The sequence below is a fragment of the Haliotis cracherodii genome, unplaced genomic scaffold (genome assembly GCF_022045235.1).
Source record: "Haliotis cracherodii isolate W230 unplaced genomic scaffold, xgHalCrac1.p SCAF_8, whole genome shotgun sequence".
Lineage (NCBI taxonomy): Eukaryota > Metazoa > Mollusca > Gastropoda > Lepetellida > Haliotidae > Haliotis > Haliotis cracherodii.
Genome location: NW_027266341.1, coordinates 14,599,981 through 14,620,448, shown reverse-complemented (window position 1 = coordinate 14,620,448; position 20,468 = coordinate 14,599,981). Strand labels below are relative to the sequence as shown.

The 20,468-nt window shown below is 36.7% G+C and overlaps 1 protein-coding gene across 1 annotated transcript; it reads left to right on the top strand.

Annotated features, from left to right (window-relative positions):
• The first annotated feature begins 1,730 nt into the window (after nucleotides 1–1,730).
• LOC139449331 (minichromosome maintenance domain-containing protein 2-like) lies at nucleotides 1,731–19,273 on the top strand. The gene is made up of 20 exons (XM_071230643.1): nucleotides 1,731–1,844; nucleotides 2,499–2,559; nucleotides 3,223–3,281; nucleotides 3,655–3,761; nucleotides 4,314–4,418; nucleotides 5,301–5,405; nucleotides 5,932–5,999; nucleotides 6,426–6,524; nucleotides 7,100–7,197; nucleotides 7,572–7,589; nucleotides 7,839–7,959; nucleotides 8,473–8,546; nucleotides 8,875–9,043; nucleotides 10,011–10,100; nucleotides 11,787–11,973; nucleotides 12,267–12,417; nucleotides 13,079–13,221; nucleotides 18,326–18,435; nucleotides 18,728–18,801; nucleotides 19,199–19,273. The coding sequence occupies exons 1-20, from the start codon at nucleotides 1,731–1,733 to the stop codon at nucleotides 19,271–19,273; spliced, it is 2,028 nt and encodes a 675-aa protein (XP_071086744.1).
• Nucleotides 19,274–20,468: the final 1,195 nt, after the last annotated feature.

Here is a 20,468-nt window from a genome sequence, read left to right as displayed (position 1 = left end):
CTTGTGGTGAGATACGGGGGAGTGGAACAGAAAGTCATAAATGATTTTCTGTTTTGACAAAATGTTACTTAAAGTCCGTTAAATTGGTACACTAAAACGTCACTCACTTTGATACACAGATAATGGAAATTAATCAAATACATACCATGTGGAAAATTGTTGTTACAAAGGGGTATTTTGGGGTACACAAAGTATATTTGTAAGTTTTCTGAGCTTCAATTAACATATTTTGTGCCACACAATCCATCGACTACATATATAAACACGATATCCGACATACGAAAGTGCTTTCTAAACGAATCGACACAATCAAAAGAAGAATGCAAACGTATGTTTATGTTAAAAATGCTTTCCACATTTTGATTAGCGGTTACTAAAATAAACAAAAATATGAGGCGTTTTCAGTGTCGTAATGGACATGTCATTTTCCAAACATTAAGTGTACATTTTTACATTTATCAGTAATTGGAATTAATTTTGCTTTGTCAAGGGCAGTATAATTATTTAATGATTTCAACTATGAAAGTGTATTTATATATCTATCAATTTCAATATTGAAACTTGTTATTTTACTGTCTTTTCAAATTTTCTTAAAACATACACAAATCGCAGAAAACACAACGCAGAACCGTACTTCCTTGACGAATTGCAGACTGACAATATCAAAAGTCAACGACTGCAAAGGCATTTTTCGCGATAGCGTCCGGGTAAAAGAAGTCCGGGTTGTACTTCGAAACTACAAGAAATATCCCCTGCTTTTCCAGATTGAACTTGATCGGCTGTTTATTACCCACATACTGATTTTATTGAAAACTCTCGAAGAACACATTTTCTTCTCGTCACTCAATATATTGTTACCAAATAAAATGCAACTGAAATAATAACTTATTCTTTTGAGTATCATGCACCGCCAACTAAAAGTCAGTCCAGCGGCAAATACGAATGTTTACGCTGGCACGTGCTCGCGCCCGTCTGCTGTGTTTACGTTAAAACTTTGCCAGCCGTTTACGGGCGTGGACTAATCATTGTCATCATAAGTAACATTAAGGGTAGATCTCGTGTCTGGTTTTTTAAAATTCTGTCAGCTATATATATCGAACATTGTAACCAGAAATTCATAGTTTCAAGGGTATGGCTTGCATTGACAATGATTGTTTTCAGACTCAAGTGATAAGACAAGATTCTAGCCGAGTCTGAAATCAGAAATGGTCATGAATCGACAGTTGACATATTTTCTCATTTCTTTTGGTTATGAGTATTTACATAATTCCGCTTAATCTAACTGAAATGCCATTCTTTTAAATTATTCCCATACCAGGTTGCTGATCGGTTCATTTTCTTGGACATTGACTGATTGTAGATCTATTCCCAAATGTCCTTAAAAAAATAATTATATTTTTTGGTAATTATATAGAAGAATGCCCTGTGAAAAGTTGATAAAGTCATGAAAATGTCTAAATGCCCTTCTGTCGTCAGCAAAGTCACTGCCACACCCTTTTCAGAAAACAGATAATGAATATGATTTGGCCCTACTTTCTTTAAGACTGCTTTATATTATTGCAATAGTAAATTTAATTAGATCTATATTTCAGTTAACAACAACATCATTTCTAAATTGCGGATTTCAAAATGAAGATTAATGTTTGTACCAATATATCTTTTGTTATGTTTCAAGGCTTCTGACATTGGAATGCATGAACACACTTGAGAAGCATGAGCACCCGATCCACATGGAGGAACTCTGTGATCGATTCAGCCTAGTACAGTCAGCATTAGCCTACCTTGACAATACCGATCACCTCTACTACGTGAAAACAACTTGCTTTAAATACAGCTCGGGAGAGGTTGTAGAATAAAATCGATTTGCATTGATGCAACTGTAAACTGAAAAATTAAATACAAAAAAATATTTTGTATGATGCTTCCAATTTTCTGACATTTTCTATGAATTATTATATGAAAAACAGCTGAATGTCCATTACAAAAATGTGCATGGGACAAAACAAATTTACTTACCAGCCATAATTGTGAAATTGAAGTATTCCAAAGCATGATGACACTTATTTTTAAAGCCTTATGAACAGTCTAAACAAAAACACAAACTTGTCAGAGAATGTCTAGAAATTTAAGGGTCATCAGTAAGAAGAAAAATGTTGCAAGAAACTGTTCTTTAACCTATTGTATGGGTCTATGTAGGTTTTTCAAATGTCAGCCCTTAGTTTGTCAGTCCACGGATCAATGATTTACAGGCCTCTTTGATTGTTGAAATATTGCAGAATGCTTGGTAAAGATACAATCAATAGGGATATGAGAGTATTTATTGTTTGTTTCACTTCTAAATGCTTTTTATTTATTGTTGTTGAATCTTCTAACATAGTAGTATAAATGTTATGTCTGTATCAGTAAGAAACTGTTCTTGAACCTATTGTATGGGTCTGTATAAGTGTCTCAAATACTTAGCTGTTGCAGGACGTAAATTGTACTGATATTTTTTTCAGGAGCTTTTGGTGTATCATTTTAAACTTGATGTGGACCCTGCGGAACTTACAGAATTAAATGGTACAATGATTGTTTAAAAAAAACATAAGCATGGACCGGACTGGCATTACAAAGACTGGCAGCATTGCAAAGTTACCAGACCAGATAAAATGCTAGTCCATAATTTTCTAGACTCACGAACAAAAGTAATAAAAGGGTAAACATAAGGATAGTACTGCTTAATGTTAGTTCTCATAAAACAAAAATAAACTGGTGGATTGTCAACTTCGTAACTTTAACTTCTGACCATTGGGCTTTCAACTTTTCAAAACTGACCGCCTGACAGCAAAATAGACTGTCTCGGACTGTCAAGGTGGTGGGTAAGTTCAACGCTGCTTCAAACATTGAATGCCAGTTTTGTGAGCTGGTGTAGTACAGTATGTTTTTTATCTTATCCCACATCAACTTGTTCTAACTTAAAGACAATATTAGAATAGTCGTTATAGGTGAAAAATCCAATGAATAGACAAAGGGACATTTCTGCATGTAGTGGAATGCTCAAAAATGTTTCAGGAAAAAGCTGGCCTACTGTGTATTTTGTAATAGTAACATCTAAACAAACTCGGAGGTTAAAGTTGGAAATTAACTGATAGTTCATTTCTATAAGGTGCATTGTTTTGTATGTATGAGGCTAAATGATTTAACTACCTCGTTTCATAAGATATCTTGTGAATTACTTTTCAGCTGCACTTGGAAATTTTGTGCTTTTGAAACCACTAAAGGCCACTGAGATCTTTCAAGAAGTAAGTGGGATCTAGAGATTAGAATGTTACTTCATATTTACTTTGTTTTACGTTGGTTGTACTTTGTGTTTCATTATAATTGTCATGAAAGTGATAGAAAATTCCAAGATGCCAATAATACAGCCTCTAATCAGCTGTACTACTCACGTTTTATGAGAAACTCATTAAGATGTTGTAAATGATGAGGTAGGATGTATTTTATACGATAAATTTTGTTGTTCTTTCATATTTCTGTTCATTAGGGAGCTTAGCATTTGCTCTTGATTCTCAACAAGTTTAAATTCCCTCATGAGAACAATATGTGTGAATCCTATTTTTGGTTTCTTCTGCAAAGCAAAATAGAATTGTACTCAGTGTAGTAATAACTCTGCAGATAGTGTTCCAGACAGCTCAGGAGTTGGAGCTTCTACCAAGTGACACCACCCTGTCCCAGATCTCTGTTTTTCTGAAACTTGCCAGCTTGCCAAGTCCACTGGAAGGGTAAGATGCAGAAAAAGAATCATCTTTTTTTTACAAGATCATTTGTCATGTTTTTGAACCTTACAAAATTTTCTCCAGATTCTCAGCATAATTTTGTATGTTATATTCCAACAGTTAATCGGTTTAACCCCTTCGGACCTGGTAAGGATAGGCACTCTATTGCTTGTTACAAGAGGCAACTAATATGGACTAAGTGTTCGATCCTTGGGTGTTGGCATGTCATTGTACCCCAGTGGTGTGGATGCTGATCATAATGTCAACCCTTGGTTTGTCAGTCCGCGGATCGATGATTTACAGGCCACCTTGTTGGAATATAGCTGATTGCTTAGTTAACATACAATCAATAGGGATATGAGAGTATTTATTGTTTGTTTCACTTCTAAAGGCCTTTCAAAGACGTAATATTTATTGTTGTTGAATCTGCTAACATAGATATACCAATGTTATGTCTGTATTAATATGTCAAGTTTGTTCAGTCTTTAGAAACTGTAGAACCTCTCTTTTTTTTAGTTTGGAACTAAGCACTTTGGCATGTAAGCCTTTTTCATTCAGTTGCAGAATCAAGTGCATGAAAGATTTATCAAGGAATATTGGCAGCTGTAACTATGTCAAGTTTGATGGTGTTGTCACTGGAGTTACAGGAATTTCAAAATATACGTAAGCTGAACAAGAAATCCATGTAAAATCAAATATAAAATATGAAATACCAGTTTGTTCTAATTTAATGGAGTGTCATATTTACTATGAATAGAAGCTAGCTCTTCTTATATCCAAATACAATTGGAATTTGGTTTGTCTCTCTGACAGTGCAATAAAAATATACACCCTATGACCTGACTTGGTTGAAGCATGTCATTGATCCCAATTGTGTGGATCAATGCTTATGATATCAATCACTGGATTTTCTGGTTCCAGACTCAATTATTTACAGACTGCCTTCATATAGCTGGAATATCGCTGAGTGTGGAGTAAAACAACAAAACAACAATGAAACCAATCCCAAGTTTAAGTGAGGGTACATATGGCACATTTGTTAAGGCCCTGGGCCTCGTTCCTAAAAGCGATCTTAGCTCTACAGTGATCGTAAGCCTATGTTAAAGTATGGGACTTACGATCACCTTAGTGCTGCGATTGCTTTGAACAATGCAGCCCTGGAAGTTACCGTGCAAGTTGTGTTCCTCAGTCACCCCAGTATTGCTGATATCATGGCTTTGAATTCCAGATACGTACCATACCAGTGTTAGTGGGTTTAACTAAACAGGTAGCATCTGTGTCACTTTGGGCATTTCTCACACAGTAAGCTGATATGCCATGCAACTGATATTATACTGTCCTAAACAGTCTAAGAACAAACTCATTTCCTACACTTAATCTATTGTATCATTGTATGGACAGAGAATCTTCTTAACTAAAGCTAGAAAATGTATCATATTATCCACAGTTAATCAGGTTGTCAAGATGATGATGATGATGATGATGATGAATGTATTTGGTAGCATGTGTGCAATAAGCAATCACTGTCCATCATTTCTTGTTCAGGCGGAGCACACGTTATGTGTGTCCCCACCCTGCATGTGAGGGGAATGAGGGACACAAGTTCATCCGAGTCCACATTGCTGGAGCCTCAGAGACTCAGACAATAAGGCGAGACCCTATTATGTTACCTGTAAATGCCAATGTCTTTTCATGGTTTGGATGTTTACAAAATAATCATCTTGTTAGTATGAAATATAAATACACATGATTCAAGCTTCAACATCATAAGTGTGACAATTATAGCGAATATATATGTGACATGTCATGGGTCAAGAGAAACAGCTATTTATGGACAGGACTCGATTAAGCTATATAAAACATGTTACATGTTTATTATTTATAACCAACATATCATAGCCAAAATCCTCAAGAATCTGAGAAGTTCACAACCTCTTTATTTCAAACACTGAAAGTGGACGTCAATGTTCATAAAGTTCTTTAATAGCAAAATAGCAAAATTTAAGGCAGTGACTGATATATGAGTTTATACAGTTATCTCTAGTTTGTGTTTTAGTGAGCCCATGATAGCCTACTGGTAAGGTATTAATGCATCAACCTAGCTCTTGTATAAGCATCAATATGAAAAGTGTTTTGACTGCTGGTACATGAACTTAATCATCCTTGTTTCTGACAGAAAGGACTTCAGATGTAGTGCATGTGGTTCAGTCTTAGAAGAAGACAAGAGCTCCAGAATTATATCAGGTTAGGGCCTGTTAGGCTACCATTCGGTGCAAAACAGTTTGTGTCTACTAACTTGGTCTTGCAAAGTCCCACACTTTGAACATATAGCTAAAGGTGCATCTATTACTGGCATTCATTGGAGACCCATTGAAAAAGATCCAAACAGACAAAATATTTTGAGGGACTAATACAGCATCAGATCAATATTTATTATAATATCAATATTCAGGACATTTCAATCATCAGTTTAAAAGTAATGACATTTTAAACATCTCTCAGAATGATGAAGAGCAGCATTTTCTTATCCCAGCTGATCCATTAATCACCTGAAATGATTATTTTTACATTTCACAATTTAGTCACCCACCATATTGACATTTCCAAAGGTTCTGGAACATTTATATATTCAATTTGGTGGTGGAATACTTATAATAATTTCAATTGCAGATAAATTATTAGCAGAGGTTGTTCATGAAGATTGCTTCCATGATGTCATCAATGCCAAGACCAGACAGCGAGTCCAGGCAGTTCCAGTTTATGTCAGAGGTCACTTGTCTTACTACGTGTTTCAGTATGTTAGGAACCAGTATAATAACTTCAACCAAAATTCTCAGTTAAGGTATTCATTTTGGTCCTATACACATGAAAGATGCGGGGTAGAATAGGTCTTCAGCAACCCATGCTTGCCATAAAAGGCAACTATGCTTGTCGTAAGAGGCGACTAACTGGATCGGGTGGTCAGGCGTGCTGACTTGGTTGAAGCATGTCATCGATCCCAATTGTGTGGATCGATTCTCATGATGTCAATCACTGGATTGTCTGGTCCAGACTCGATTATTTACAGACCGCCGTCATATAACTGGAATATTGATGAGTGCGGCGTAAAACAACAAACCAACCAACCCATACACATAATAATAAAGATCAGTGACTTAATGTTTCTTTAATGTTTATTTATTATTATGTAATATGCATATTTATGAATCAATCCATTCTGCCTTAGTATGGATGTGTAATAAAGTACACACATAAAATATCCTATCATTCATAATACAAGCCAAATTGAACATTGGAGGTACTGCCTTGACTTACACTACAACTGCCCATTTGTTTTCAACTAGATGAACTGTGTGAGAAGATTCAGATAGGAAAGAAGTACCAGATCATCGGCATGGTGAGGAAAGACATCATTGGTGAGGTGGTCAACCTTGCCCTGGAGGTTAGTGTTTGAACATTCCAAGACACGTGACAATGATGTCTGTATCCTCCCCATCATCACCTCCACCACTCTTTGGGGTACCCACCTTATGTTGGTATTAAGTAGTTGTTCTACATTCTTACAATTTGTGTCCTATATGGGGAGTAAGGTATATGATGTGAAAGAACAAAAGCTAAAGCTCTTGGTTCCAAATTAAAATAAGAGGTATCTAATTTGCAGTCAAACTACCTCTGATTTGAAACCACAATATGTTTATCTCCCAAGTTTTATATCATTATAATCAATAGCATTCTGTGCTGCACTCTATGTACTAATGTGTCAGTGTCATGTTGATGGATGTCTAAGTCTATACCTATATGTTTCTCATTTTACAGGCCAATAACATTATAGAGGTAAGAATAAAGTTCTACTTTCAGCTCTCCACGACAAAACACATGAGCTACCTAAAGAATTTTGAAAACATTTCAAACGCTTTTCATCATTAATTTTGTTTTTCTCTATTCCGAAACATTTAATTCATGGATACTACCCTGATGTTATATATTAACACTGTTTCTGTATATAGTCAGTTTTAGTAAAATTATTATTTCATTTTTTCAATAAATGTCATTATTCCTCACACGAGACTGTTGTTTATTCAGATATCACATATTGTGCATCCCCTGACACCATCATTTCTGCCTGAGAGCCTGGTCTGCCTGTACAGTGACAGGAGAGACTCACCATGGAGCTTCAGCCTCAGTCTTGCCTATGTGTTTGGGGGTACTGTTGTCTGATTATCTGTTCCTGTAGTGAACTTGTTCTTTCCTACTATTTTACTCTAGGGGAATTATTCCTATGGAATTACTATGGTTTACAAGACTTCATAATTGTCATTCAGAGTACAGATTAAAACAACTTCTATCACTCACACACTTCTGACAGTGTCTGTCATGTGCCCCTGTAAGATCTTGGTTTAGACTTGGTCTTCAACAACCCATGCTTGTGAGAGGCAACTAATGGGATCAGGTCGTCAGGATCTCTGATTTGGTTGATGCGTGTCATTGTATCACAATTATGTAGATCAATGCTCATGATGTAAATCATTGGATTGTCTGGTCCAGGCTCGATTATTTACAGGCTGCCATCACACAGTTGGAATATTGCTGAGTGCTACGTTAAAAGACAAAAAAAAAAAAAAGCATTGTGTATTAATCACTTACTGATAGCTAACATTGCATCAGCTTAAGGGAATGTTGAGACACAAGCTAAGATTTACATCACCTTTTTTTTCAGGTGAAATTGCCCCACCAGGATCATACCTACAGCTAAAGCTTGGACTAATGCTGAGTTTAGCGACTGTGTCAGAGGTCTTCATTTTATACACATTTTCTAGTTAGAATGTAAAATGATTTTAAGCAACCTTTTGATCTAAAAGAGTTTCTGAAGAACATGCCAGAGAAATATTCTCATCACTGTATTCTCAAATAACTTACTTGATTTACTTTATTGATTAAATACTTTATTAATTAGATAACTGGAAATACTGACTGTTGGATGGTTTTCAGCCTCAAGTAAGACTGTTGCATTGGTGTTAAAAAAAGCATCATGGTCAGTGAAGCCATGTGAGATAAGCTCGAATGATAGTTTCGTAATGGTTTTATATGATCAAAGTGTTGTCTATGGATGATGTTCTAGGAAAAACCACTTCACATACTTGGCATCGGCAGTGAAGTGGAGACGATCCAGAGACTCATGGACTATGGCCGCCAGTTCTGTGACAGGAGTGTGTGTCACATGGCAGGCTGTCATCTCACTGGTAAAGTCATCAGTGACAGGCATGAGACTGCCCCATACTTCATAGAAGGTGAGTGTCACTTATACACTTATAGTTTTATTTCCCTCCATACAATAGTCTGAAGACAGTGGTGAAACAAAACAGCTACCGGTACTATAGCAAAGGTGGATCTACAGAATCTTTTTTCTGGTCCTCAAAATTTGGCTTATACGCGGTCATATACGGTATTCTATTATCAATCTGGATTCAGTGGGAGAATAGGTTCTTTGTACCTCATGCTTGTTGTAAATCAAGCAAAATTATTGGTGATTTTGATGTTTGACCTGGTTGGTGTCGTGTTCTTGTACCCTGAACAGGGGTATACACCATTTGTCATATAACTCAGGTCCGCAGGTCATTTTGTACCAGTACCTAATGTAACTTTAATAGATTTGGGGAGAAAACAACTAGTCCTCTCGGACTCACAAACTAGTGGCCATGTCTATCCCTGCTGAAAGCAAATATTGCTCTTTCAGATGTGATTATATTGACAGGCGATCAAGATGTACATGAAACTAATATTGCTGACTGGGGAAAATATATAACAGTCACTATCATGTACTAATATGGCAAAAGCTCAATAGAGTTCAATTTTTTTATATCATAATTAACAGGTAAATGTACCAAAAATATAACTAAATCATTTGGTGATATATTTTCAATAACACAACTACCAAATGCAAATTGTATCATCTAGCATATTTTATGTCATGTGCAACCCTGTTTTTCCACATAAGCTGCTTCCATGTTGTTGATATTTTGTAAATAATCCAGCCTGGACCAGACAATCCACTGATTGACATCATTTGCATTGATCAACGCAATCGGTATTGCATGCCTGACCACCCAATCACGTTAGTCACCTGTTATGACTTAGCATGGGTTGCTGAAGACCTGTTTGAGGGGGGTGGGGGGGGCGGCGGGGAGAGGTGCTGCTGGTGATGTGTGGATGTGGTGGAGTATCTGATGTTGCTACAGGACATATTGTGTGTTACAGGTGGCTCCTTGTTGTTGGCAGCAGGAGGAGTGTGTTTCCTGGGGGAGCTGGGCAGGCTTAAGAAGAAGGTCCAGGAACATCTGCAAGCAGGTACACAGCCTATCAATAATAGATAATGAATATTTAGAAATTTATGAAGCACATCCTATCCAGTTGTAATCCTTATTCAAGATCACTCAGTGATATGGGCTTTTGAAGAGTTTAATTAGCGTTTCTTTCGGTAGGAAGAGTTAAAACACCTACATGTAGATGTTATAAAGAGTGTAATTAAATCATGTTTCTCTGCTAATATCCTTTAGGTTTGGGGGGGTTTTTTAGGGAGAGAGTTCTCATTTTTTCCTGAATTATGGCTCCCTATTTATATTTGAACATCTGTCAATTATCAATCTACCACTAAACAAAGATATGAGGATATCCCATTATGGGTCACATCAGTACTACCTTTCATTTGACCAATTTGAGCGTGGCTTACCAGATCGGAAATGTGATGGTTGGAATGTGTTTTTCTAATCATACAATCTGAAACCATTGTATTCCAAACCACAGTTAGAGGCTGTACCACTGATTCCATCAAAATCATCTTCTATCTCTCGCTTCAATTGGATAAGTGTTTGAAACGGAGAGAAGTATAAGTACAGTCTTGAGCATCTATTAGACATTCCAGAATTTTCTCTTGTCCAGTTTTCAAATTTTGAATTGATATTTTTCTTGAATGGAAGATGCCAGTTTGAAACTTGAAAGCTGCTTTCTGGTTGGCTTATGTCGACTTCTTGTTAGTCACTTCATTGGTCAGTCAAAGTTTGCGTAAAGTTTTTTTTAGTGTAATTTGTAGTTCCATAGCACTTTGCCTGTTTAGTATGGGTGAAAAAGGTTGCAGACATTAGTTGCATGTACTACTTTGGTGAACCCCGGGATTTATCAAGGATTAAAAACTTAGCACCTTTGGCAGGCGAATTGAGAAACAAATTGGGATGTTGTTCAAAATTTGAATTTTTAATGATCTTATTTCTGTAAATTCTGAGGTATTGGGAAGTTGGTTTATACAAATATTTTGCTGCAGGTCTTGATAAATCCCAGGAACCCACAACCATGGTACTGACTAATATAATCAGGCCAATTTCAGATTCAAACCCATGACAAGAGGTTTCTGGCACAGCTAAGGATGCAACTCTGCAACTTTCAGACCACTGAGCCATCTATGCCTTGTTTTATTATGAAGGTGGAAACCATGTGATAGATATGTAGTCAGAAAAAGTGTAGAAATGCTGTGTTGATTGTTGGCAGTCCCAAGGTGTGTTGATTGTTGGCAAAGCTTGACAGTACCAAAGTGTGTTGATTGTTGGCGATACCAAGGTGTGTTGATTGTTGGCAAAGCTTGACAGTACCAAAGTGTGTTGATTGTTGGCGATACCAAGGTGTGTTGATTGTTGGCGATACCAAGGTGTGTTGATTGTTGGCAGTCCCAAGGTGTGTTGATTGTTGGCAAAGCTTGACAGTACCAAAGTCTGTTGATTGTTGGTGATACCAAGTTGTGTTGACTGTTGGCAGTACCAAGGTGTGTAGATTGTTGGTGATACCAAGGTGTGTTGATTGTTGGCGATACCAAGGTGTGTTGATTGTTGGCAGAGCTTGGCGATACCAAGGTGTGTTGACTGTTGGCAGTACCAAGGTGTGTAGATTGTTGGTGATACCAAGGTGTGTTGACTGTTTGCAGTACTTGGCAGTACCAAGGTGTGTAGATTGTTGGTGATACCAAGGTGTGTTGACTGTTGGCAGTACTTGGCAGTACCAAGGTGTATCTGGAGCTGGGTTCTAAACACACTGGTGGCCTCCCTCAGCGCACGGTTCAACCCCTCACATGCCAAATATGGGGGTACTCGGACAACAAACCAAACAAAGGAAAAACGTCTGATGACCTGTTCAGTCATCAAGACTCAGGAATCATCGCAAAGCCAATGCTGGAGTAAATTCACATATTTCTTATCTATATGTTTAATTAAGGCATACAGCACAAATTCCACCTTGAAATAGAAACCCTTGTAAATAAATCATCATTTCATCAACAGCTGACAAATACCACATGGCCTTGAGTCAAACTGTCCTTTGTTTATTTAGCTGTCAGTAAGTAACACTGATGAGACCAATTACACTTATCATCTAGCTGATATCTGTGGACAATTTAATATGCCCACATGTTAGTAAAACTTTGTATGTAGTATTAACTTGAAGTGATGAAACCTTGTGTCATCTGTGCAGTGGGTTTAGGTGTGTCTGTTACACTGACGTTGACGACACAGTGAGTAGAGAGGAGATTGACACCCTCGCAGCCTGCCAGATTCTGGTTCAGTCCATGGAATCCCAGCAGAGGGATAACAGACTACCTGTATCTTCTGACGACTTCAGACAGGTGGGTTATGGCTAGCAGGAGTCATAAGCTGATTGGATGTACATTTGTACGACCAATAATTGATCTATTTGCACACATGATGCTTAATACTTAAAATGTTCATTGACTTCAAGTAAAAATGATTGCCAAATATCTTTAACAGATGCATCTATGAGCCCTATGGACGTTCCTTTTATAGATTTTTGTGTCCTGTGTTTATCTCTCATAGAAGCAGCATTACCTTTGAAATAATGAAGGAATAACTTTTGAAGTAATGATATCAATGAAATCAACAAATCTATCCTGTCTTCATTATTGATAACTTATAAGACAGAAAGAAACCTTAGCTTTGGACTTTAGCTAAAGAGACAAACTGCTTCAATTATCACTTATCACAATACTCTATTCATCTGAAAATATCAAATTAGTATACATGTGTTCCTGGAGTGAAATAATATTTTATGCCGCTCCTATTTTCAGTCTACCTAATGACACTTTATTTTTCAGATTAAGATTATTAAGATCAATAAGAATGTACATAAGAAATAGAATCTTTCAGAACCTTAAAGGCTGACATTGTGCTATTTATGAAAATATCACCTTTGTCAGGTTATTGATGAGGTGAATATGATATTCAACAAAATCCTCTATTTGTTTACCACTTAACACTTTTGAAATGCAGTTCTTCCAGTACCTGAACAGCTACAGGACCAAGATGACCGGTGAAGCCCTGCACCTGTTACAGATGTATTACCAGGCCAGCAGAAAAGCACGAGCTTGTTCAGACGCTGGCACAGGTGTTCCTGTCACTGCCATGCAAACACTGTAAGTGCCAGGATCTAGTCCTTTTATGAACACTTCAAGATATTGCTTATTTTGCACATTACATTTTTATCGAATAGTTAATCCACTAAACCGGTGATCAAAATAAGTGGTACAAATCTATACCATTTCTTATCATGCATGCACTTCCACTTGGTATCAGGTATTGCAGAATTCAAAGGTGGTGTCATGTTAACACCTAAAAAGTTTTCAAACAAAATTTGTGTAATTGTAACAAATACCTGTTCTTACACTAATTGTTACGAGAGCAATTTTAATTTCACAAACACATCTGCATGGAGGCTGCCAATTTCTTTCTACAACGAGGTCGCCAATAAGTAAGCGCCTAGCTGTTGTTCAATCGCAGACAGCAAGAAATCAGTTACCAACACAGAGCCCGGTCTATACAGAAATGATAGATTCCAAGATCTCATGAACTGGCAGGCAATCACACAATATGGCATTTTGTTTAAGAAACAGAATATATTACTTTTATCCTTGGGTAACATTCTTTTTTCACACATAAAACATATAGATAGATTACAAAGTAGACACAATTTATGGATAACAACTTCTATAATACTGTAAAGGCAATGTTTCGGTGAATGAGGATCATTGTGCAGAATATACATTACTTACTTACTTACTTTGGAGATTTAACGTGCGCTTTCCGACTGATGCGTATTTCGCACACGGGCCCGGCCAGGCCATTTAATGTGTTTCCGAAAGGGGCAAAAAGTGGTGTGTGCAATCCAAGAGGGGGCTTTAGGGGTTGCTTATATAGAATTTTGGAACTTTGAGATTTGGAACAGGTGCCGATGGGGTTGGGGAGGAGAACTAAGGGAACTGGGTATGGTTGATGTTTGTTTGTTTATGTAATTTTGATTTGGTAGATTATAGTGTTTTTAGATGCGTTTTATTAGTTCCGTTTTGATTAAGAATATGCAGAATATACAGAAATCCACCTACTATATATATTCTGCACAATATTCCTCATTCAGTCTTGCTTGACAACAGTATAAGGATCAATACCGAAACATTGCCTTTACAGTATTAAAGAAGTTGTTATCCATAAATTGTGTCTACTGTGTCATCCGTTAACTTCTAAGTAATGCCTATCAAACAATTTAAATAGATTGATTGCCTACTCAAACCTGTATTTCACTTATATTAGCCTGTTACGTTTGTTTATGCATTTGTACCTATGCAAAAATGTGGTTATAGAATATTTAAAATGTTATGACAAATATTTTTTCAGCATCTTTTAGAACTACAGCCAATTACCAATTTAAGAAATAAAGGACCTTAATGAAGTCATTGTCTCCAATTTACAACAACAGCTTGGACTGCTTCTCTTCACGCTGTAGGTGTTACACTGTGAAGTAATTACCCCATTGTTCGTACCTGTTAATTGGATAGCAGCTTAGTTGTAAAAACATTCTCTCTGTTATCATTCAGTGCTTTATTCCATTCTTCTTACTGGAACCAATTTGTTGGTTTGGGATAAGGATTAGTGATAATAATCTTTGATCTCAGTACTAATCCATGATTGTTTGTGTAGGCAAGACTTAGCGTGTCTTTGATCTTACCCATATGGTAAAACCCAGACTAACATCAAAGTACCTGTGTGATAGCCTATCTATTAATGTCTTGAGAATACAATGTCATTAAAATGTGTTTTTAACACCAAATCTCTGGTATATATTTGGTGAAACAGGATGCATTATCATTTGAAACTCGAGAGGGGAGCAACCAATTCTGAGTATATTTACACCACTGACTTAGAAGTGCCCCCAAAGACCCTGTAGGATGGATGCTGTTGCTGCTGCAGATGAACTAAGATGTCTTCTCATTTCTCACAACACAGCCACACGACAGCTACAATCCCTAGGTAGGTATCAAAACCCAAGTCTAGTAAAATGCTGTTCATATATAAATAGTTCATATTTTAACATAATATCGACTGAAAATGGTGATGAAATGAGACCCGTTCAGGCTTGTACACTGAAAAGATGTGATTCAGTGTCAGCTTACAACAGTCCACATATTAACACTAAATTCTGTGGTAATTATGAAAGTTTTAAGCATGAATTGCAATAATAGTCCTGAAGTAACATATGAGAAGATAATGAAGTTCGGGCTAGTAGGCATTTGGCACAGACTGGGTTATTGACGTGCAATCTTTACAAAACAATCATCTTGCTATGCCCCACCCTTTTGCTCAAGGAGGGAATTGATGCTAGTTGAGCTTCATGGTTGTCAGAGAAGTACAAATGGGGTTACAAATTACAATGGTTGACAGTACTTGAATAGATATTTAAGACTGTGTCTCATGTGACTGGACAATGTGAAATATATGTTATTATTTGTACATTTTTTATTAAAATAATAGGTACTTCTGACACCTTTTTTCTGTGGTCTAAAATTATAAGGAAAGATCTTACTGACATTGCTAACAGTACATAAAAAGTGTGATTTTCACTAATATCTTTTACTTGTAATACTTATTCTGCCTGCAAGAAATTAAAACAAACACAGCAGTATTAATTCATTAACATTTTTAGCATAAATGCAGGTCCAACTTGATATTTGAAATTATTTATAAACATCAAGATAAAATACTGTAATTTCTACATAATCTATTATCATGATTATATAGCTGCTATCTCTCTTCGCAGATAATGAGATCAGTCGACTGACCAGTAAGCTTGAGACACTGCCGACAGCATGTCATCTCCCACTAACCCAGCGCGTGTCAGCCCTTGAAGGAGTCCGCAGGATGTTCTCTGTGTTCTGCTCACTCAAGTGGCAGGAAGTACAGGCCTATGTCGGGGAGATCTCTTCATCACTGGATGAGCAACACATGGACCTTGAGGCTGATGTCAGTTTTGAGGAAGATGTGAGAGATGGACATCAAGTCACATGGACATCTTGTGTTTCTCACAGGGGACAGTAGCTGTTCTAACATTGTGCTGTGAATTAGGGTTTATTTAGCCTTGTAGCAAAAGTAGAGTGCGTGATATCAACCTGCAGTGTGTGTCCAGGTTTTGAGTAGGCAAACCAGTGATACATAGACCAGACAGACAATAAACTTGCTAGGTTTTAAACTACCAGATGATCCCAGTCTGCGTTACCTTACACTTGTTATGGTGTCTGATTCCAAAAGAATCGGAAGGTTGATTTTATGAACAGCAGTTGTGTCACTAGTTCGACATGGCATGTAATTGTTTTGGAAGTGTGACAGGAGGCATTGCTAAATATTATGGTGTATCTGATATACAGTACAAAAAGCCAGATTGGATTTAGGACAACATGGGGATATGTTGGCAGTGTTTGTGTGTATGGCAGCACTATCTCCAGTGGTAATATTGGACTTTGTTACTGCTTGTCATAAAACTGAATATATGGTCACATAAGTACTGGCATTAGAAGACACACAACCAGATATGTGACATTGAAGGACTCTGGCTATGAGACTGAGTTAGAGACTTACTGAAGCTGTTACAGCTGAAATTGTAAATATTCTTTGATAGTGCTTTGAAACAAGTTGCAATCGTGATTAATGCTTTTGATTACTTTAGTGCTTGAATGGAATAAACTATGACATACTTACGTATGATTGTTTTTTGTCTGTCAGGATATAACAGTTTCTGAATAAATGTGCTGTGGTATTAAATACCAAAATGTGGCAAACATAGTTTCTATATACCTTTAGAACCTAAAATTGAATTCATCTCAATTATTGTACTCACTTAAAAAACAATGTTAACACTTCTTTGAACTTATTTTAAACATTTTTAATAGTATGTATGCACCAGTTACCTTCTTTGTTTTAAACTTTGAGACATGTAATTCTCTATTAATTAAGTATGCAAGAATCTGTCTCCATGATCATTCTACTATTCTGCCCAAATTCAAACTGAAATAGTACAGGGTCATTCATGCACCAATACTTGCTAAAAACAAAGTGAAAAGAGATAGTGATATGCAACCATCACTTCCAAACAATTCCCATTACAAGTGGCACCTAGTTTTTTCAGTGTGGCATAGTGTTTTTCTCTCTTGCCAGATAGACAAACATTACAGGGCTAATGTTGACTGATTAGTCATTCTACCATGAATTTGGAATTTACTCAATTCTGATCAGAGGCTATTAAATCACAATAAACCCCCTCTGATTGAAACAGCTGGTTTGGCGACCGAATCACAGTGGAAGCTAATATTTATAGAATAGTACTATTTTCAGTCATTGTCGGTAGGCATATTTAAATAATTATATCTACAATTACAGGTTACAAAATACACTGATGTGGTTACTACAATATTCAAAGGATGTGTGGCAATACATTTCATGCAGAAAAACCCCCAGAAATCTACAAAGAGAATGTATCTACGTTTTGGGGAGCTTGGAATTTTGCCGCTTTTCTATGTACAACTGTGATGTCATATCTTTTTGCGTCACAATGAGCGATATGACGCCAAAATGGTGACGTGCGATGTAGAGCGAAAGCCTTGCAAAGCTTGCTTTGTTTTCTTTAGGGATGCACACCCCATGTTAGCTTACCAAGTTGCCATGCTTATATGCTTGCAATGCCTGTCATATGTTCGAGTGAAGTGTTAGGGTGTAAACAAACTGTTTGAGAATATACAGCGCCATATTTTGTTCGGTGATTCCGTAATTCAGATAACCCACTCAAAACACTGGACTCATCGCATGCCGCTTTACTCAGTATATTTGCTAACAGCAAAGAGTTCGCATTTTATTTAGTCATGGTAGGTAACCTAGCTCTACATTGAAAACATAGTATGTTTATCTCCTAATTAACCAGCAGTTGATGGTAAGCCTGAGCCTTATGAATACAAAATTCACCATGATTATATCAGTCCTAAGACAGTCAGCACCATGCCAATACATGTTGGTTTCATGAAAGTGGTCAATGTCTGGTCCTGCTTTCTTTCAGCACATAGTGACAAACTAAGATCAGTTTCCAATACTGGCATTAAATCCTATTCACTCAAATATAAATAGAAGTTTTTGAGGATCTGGCCAAAATTTTCTTATTACTGTCTCATAGTCAGGACAGACACTCTGTACTCTGTGTTGCAGGGTGTCCCTGTCTCATGGCCAGGCCAAGCTCAGTCTGCGTCACCAGGTCCTAGAGGAAGATGCTGTTATGGCCATCAGGATCTATGAGGAAATTCTTACTGCAAGATTTGGTACGTTTAACATGTCTATATTAAATGTCTGAAATTCTAAGCAGAGTGTACTGCAATAATAGTAAATGTTTTCAGAGGACCATTAAACTATATTCATTGAAAGCAAGAGTTGATATTCGTGCAAGAAAACATTTTGCCCCAGCCAGGGGATTCAAATTGTGTTTGCTATATTCTCATACTTAAGGCACCTGGAGTTGACATCAGATTTTAAGTTGACCCCAGTTCGTATTTGTAATTTTAAATATCTGATGCAAACATGTTTTTCAACCTAGATTTTATGCCTTTTGTACAGGAATGTCCATATTGAATGTGCAGCCAAGATCTCATGTGACAAGCAAGTGTTTTGAAGAATTTATTGGACCAGAGGTATATATAAATGGTATCTTCCAAAATTTAACTACGTTTAAAAGCTCTACAATTTGGGAAGAAAGGAAAACCCACTATCAATTGGAACTATTATTTTTGCATCAAATTTAATTTCCTCAATGATTCAGTGGTTTCTGTGGATTTTTTGGTAAGTAACTTAAAATTTTATGTCTCCAGTACTGTCCAGGCTAATATTGCAGCCTATCCATTATTTAATGGCATCATGTTTATGCCTTTCTACCCTTAAAAAAGAATGGGTGGAATTGTAAACTGCAATTAACATGTTTAATTTAACATGACTATTATCATCCAATGATATTCAGGCATTTGTGATCAATAATTCCATTATAATCTATAATCCTTAATGCAGTAAGAATGTTGCTGTTTTTCTTTACAGAATGACCTGGCCATGCATCAGTTCCATGTTCAACTTATCCGATTCTGTGGCCACACTGGCAACATGGAGGAATGAAATGTACACATTACCATAGACATTACTGTAAATGTGTTATACCAGACATCAGACAGTGGGACCATTTGATTCTTATACAATAGGACTTCTTTTGTTGACCGAGTCAGTGGAAATGTAGGGAAGCTACACTCTGAACTGCTATCTTGGTTGCATCGGGTTCTGTATTAGAAGCATTAGTTGACTGAATCAGTGATAAATGTAGGGAAGCTACACCCTGAACTGCTATCTTGGTGGCATCGGGTTCTGTATTAGAAGCATTAGTTGACTGAATCAGTGATAAATGTAGGGAAGCTACACCCTGAACTGCTATCTTGGTGGCATCGGGTTCTGTATTAGAAGCATTTGTTGACTTAATCAGTGTTAATTGCAGCAAATACTTAAGTTTTAAATATAAATTGGTTGACATAAGCATGGGTTTCTAGTTTGTTATCTGATGCAGAAATAATTCTAATTCTGTGTAAAATATATTTTAATATATAGACTCAATGTTGATTGAATAGTTCTAATGAAATTGAGAGAATCTCTTGATGAAATTGGTGCTGGATCATCTGTCACCAAGTGTTTCTATATGTGTTAAAATTGTCCAACGTGTATTCTGTTGAATGTTATCATTGTCACCCTACTACATCTGTGATAATACATTTATAAATCAAATATTTCCACATGTTTGGGTATTTATTTGCAAGTAATATATAATATATTAACTATGTCAGCTATCACTGACTTATCAGACAGATGAGCTTACATTAGTCAAACGGCTATGTAGTGGAGCCAGGAGTAAATAGGGTTGTATCTAGCTGTCAACAAAATTACAGCACTGACACTGAGTGTGAGGTACCAATATTCACATCGCAAACAAAAGTTTTGAATAAATCTTTTTCTGTATTTGATCCCTGGTACAAGTACAGAATTCTGTAAATGGTGATTTACTATTTTAAGTCCTTTTAGTACAAATGTGCATTTCTCAATATAAAATACCCAGAAAGGTTCACTTCAATATCTCCAATAGATTTCCAACTTACAACCTGATGACACCATGATGTAAGTAACATTCGAGAGGACGGAAAGAAGAAGCAACAGCACCCAGTCCCATATATCCTCCCACTCTGTTGTCTTACTAGACAAACCAGTGGTAGTCGGGCCATGGCATGAAAACAGGTTGACACCTTCAGCCATGTCAAAACTGGTGCTCCCT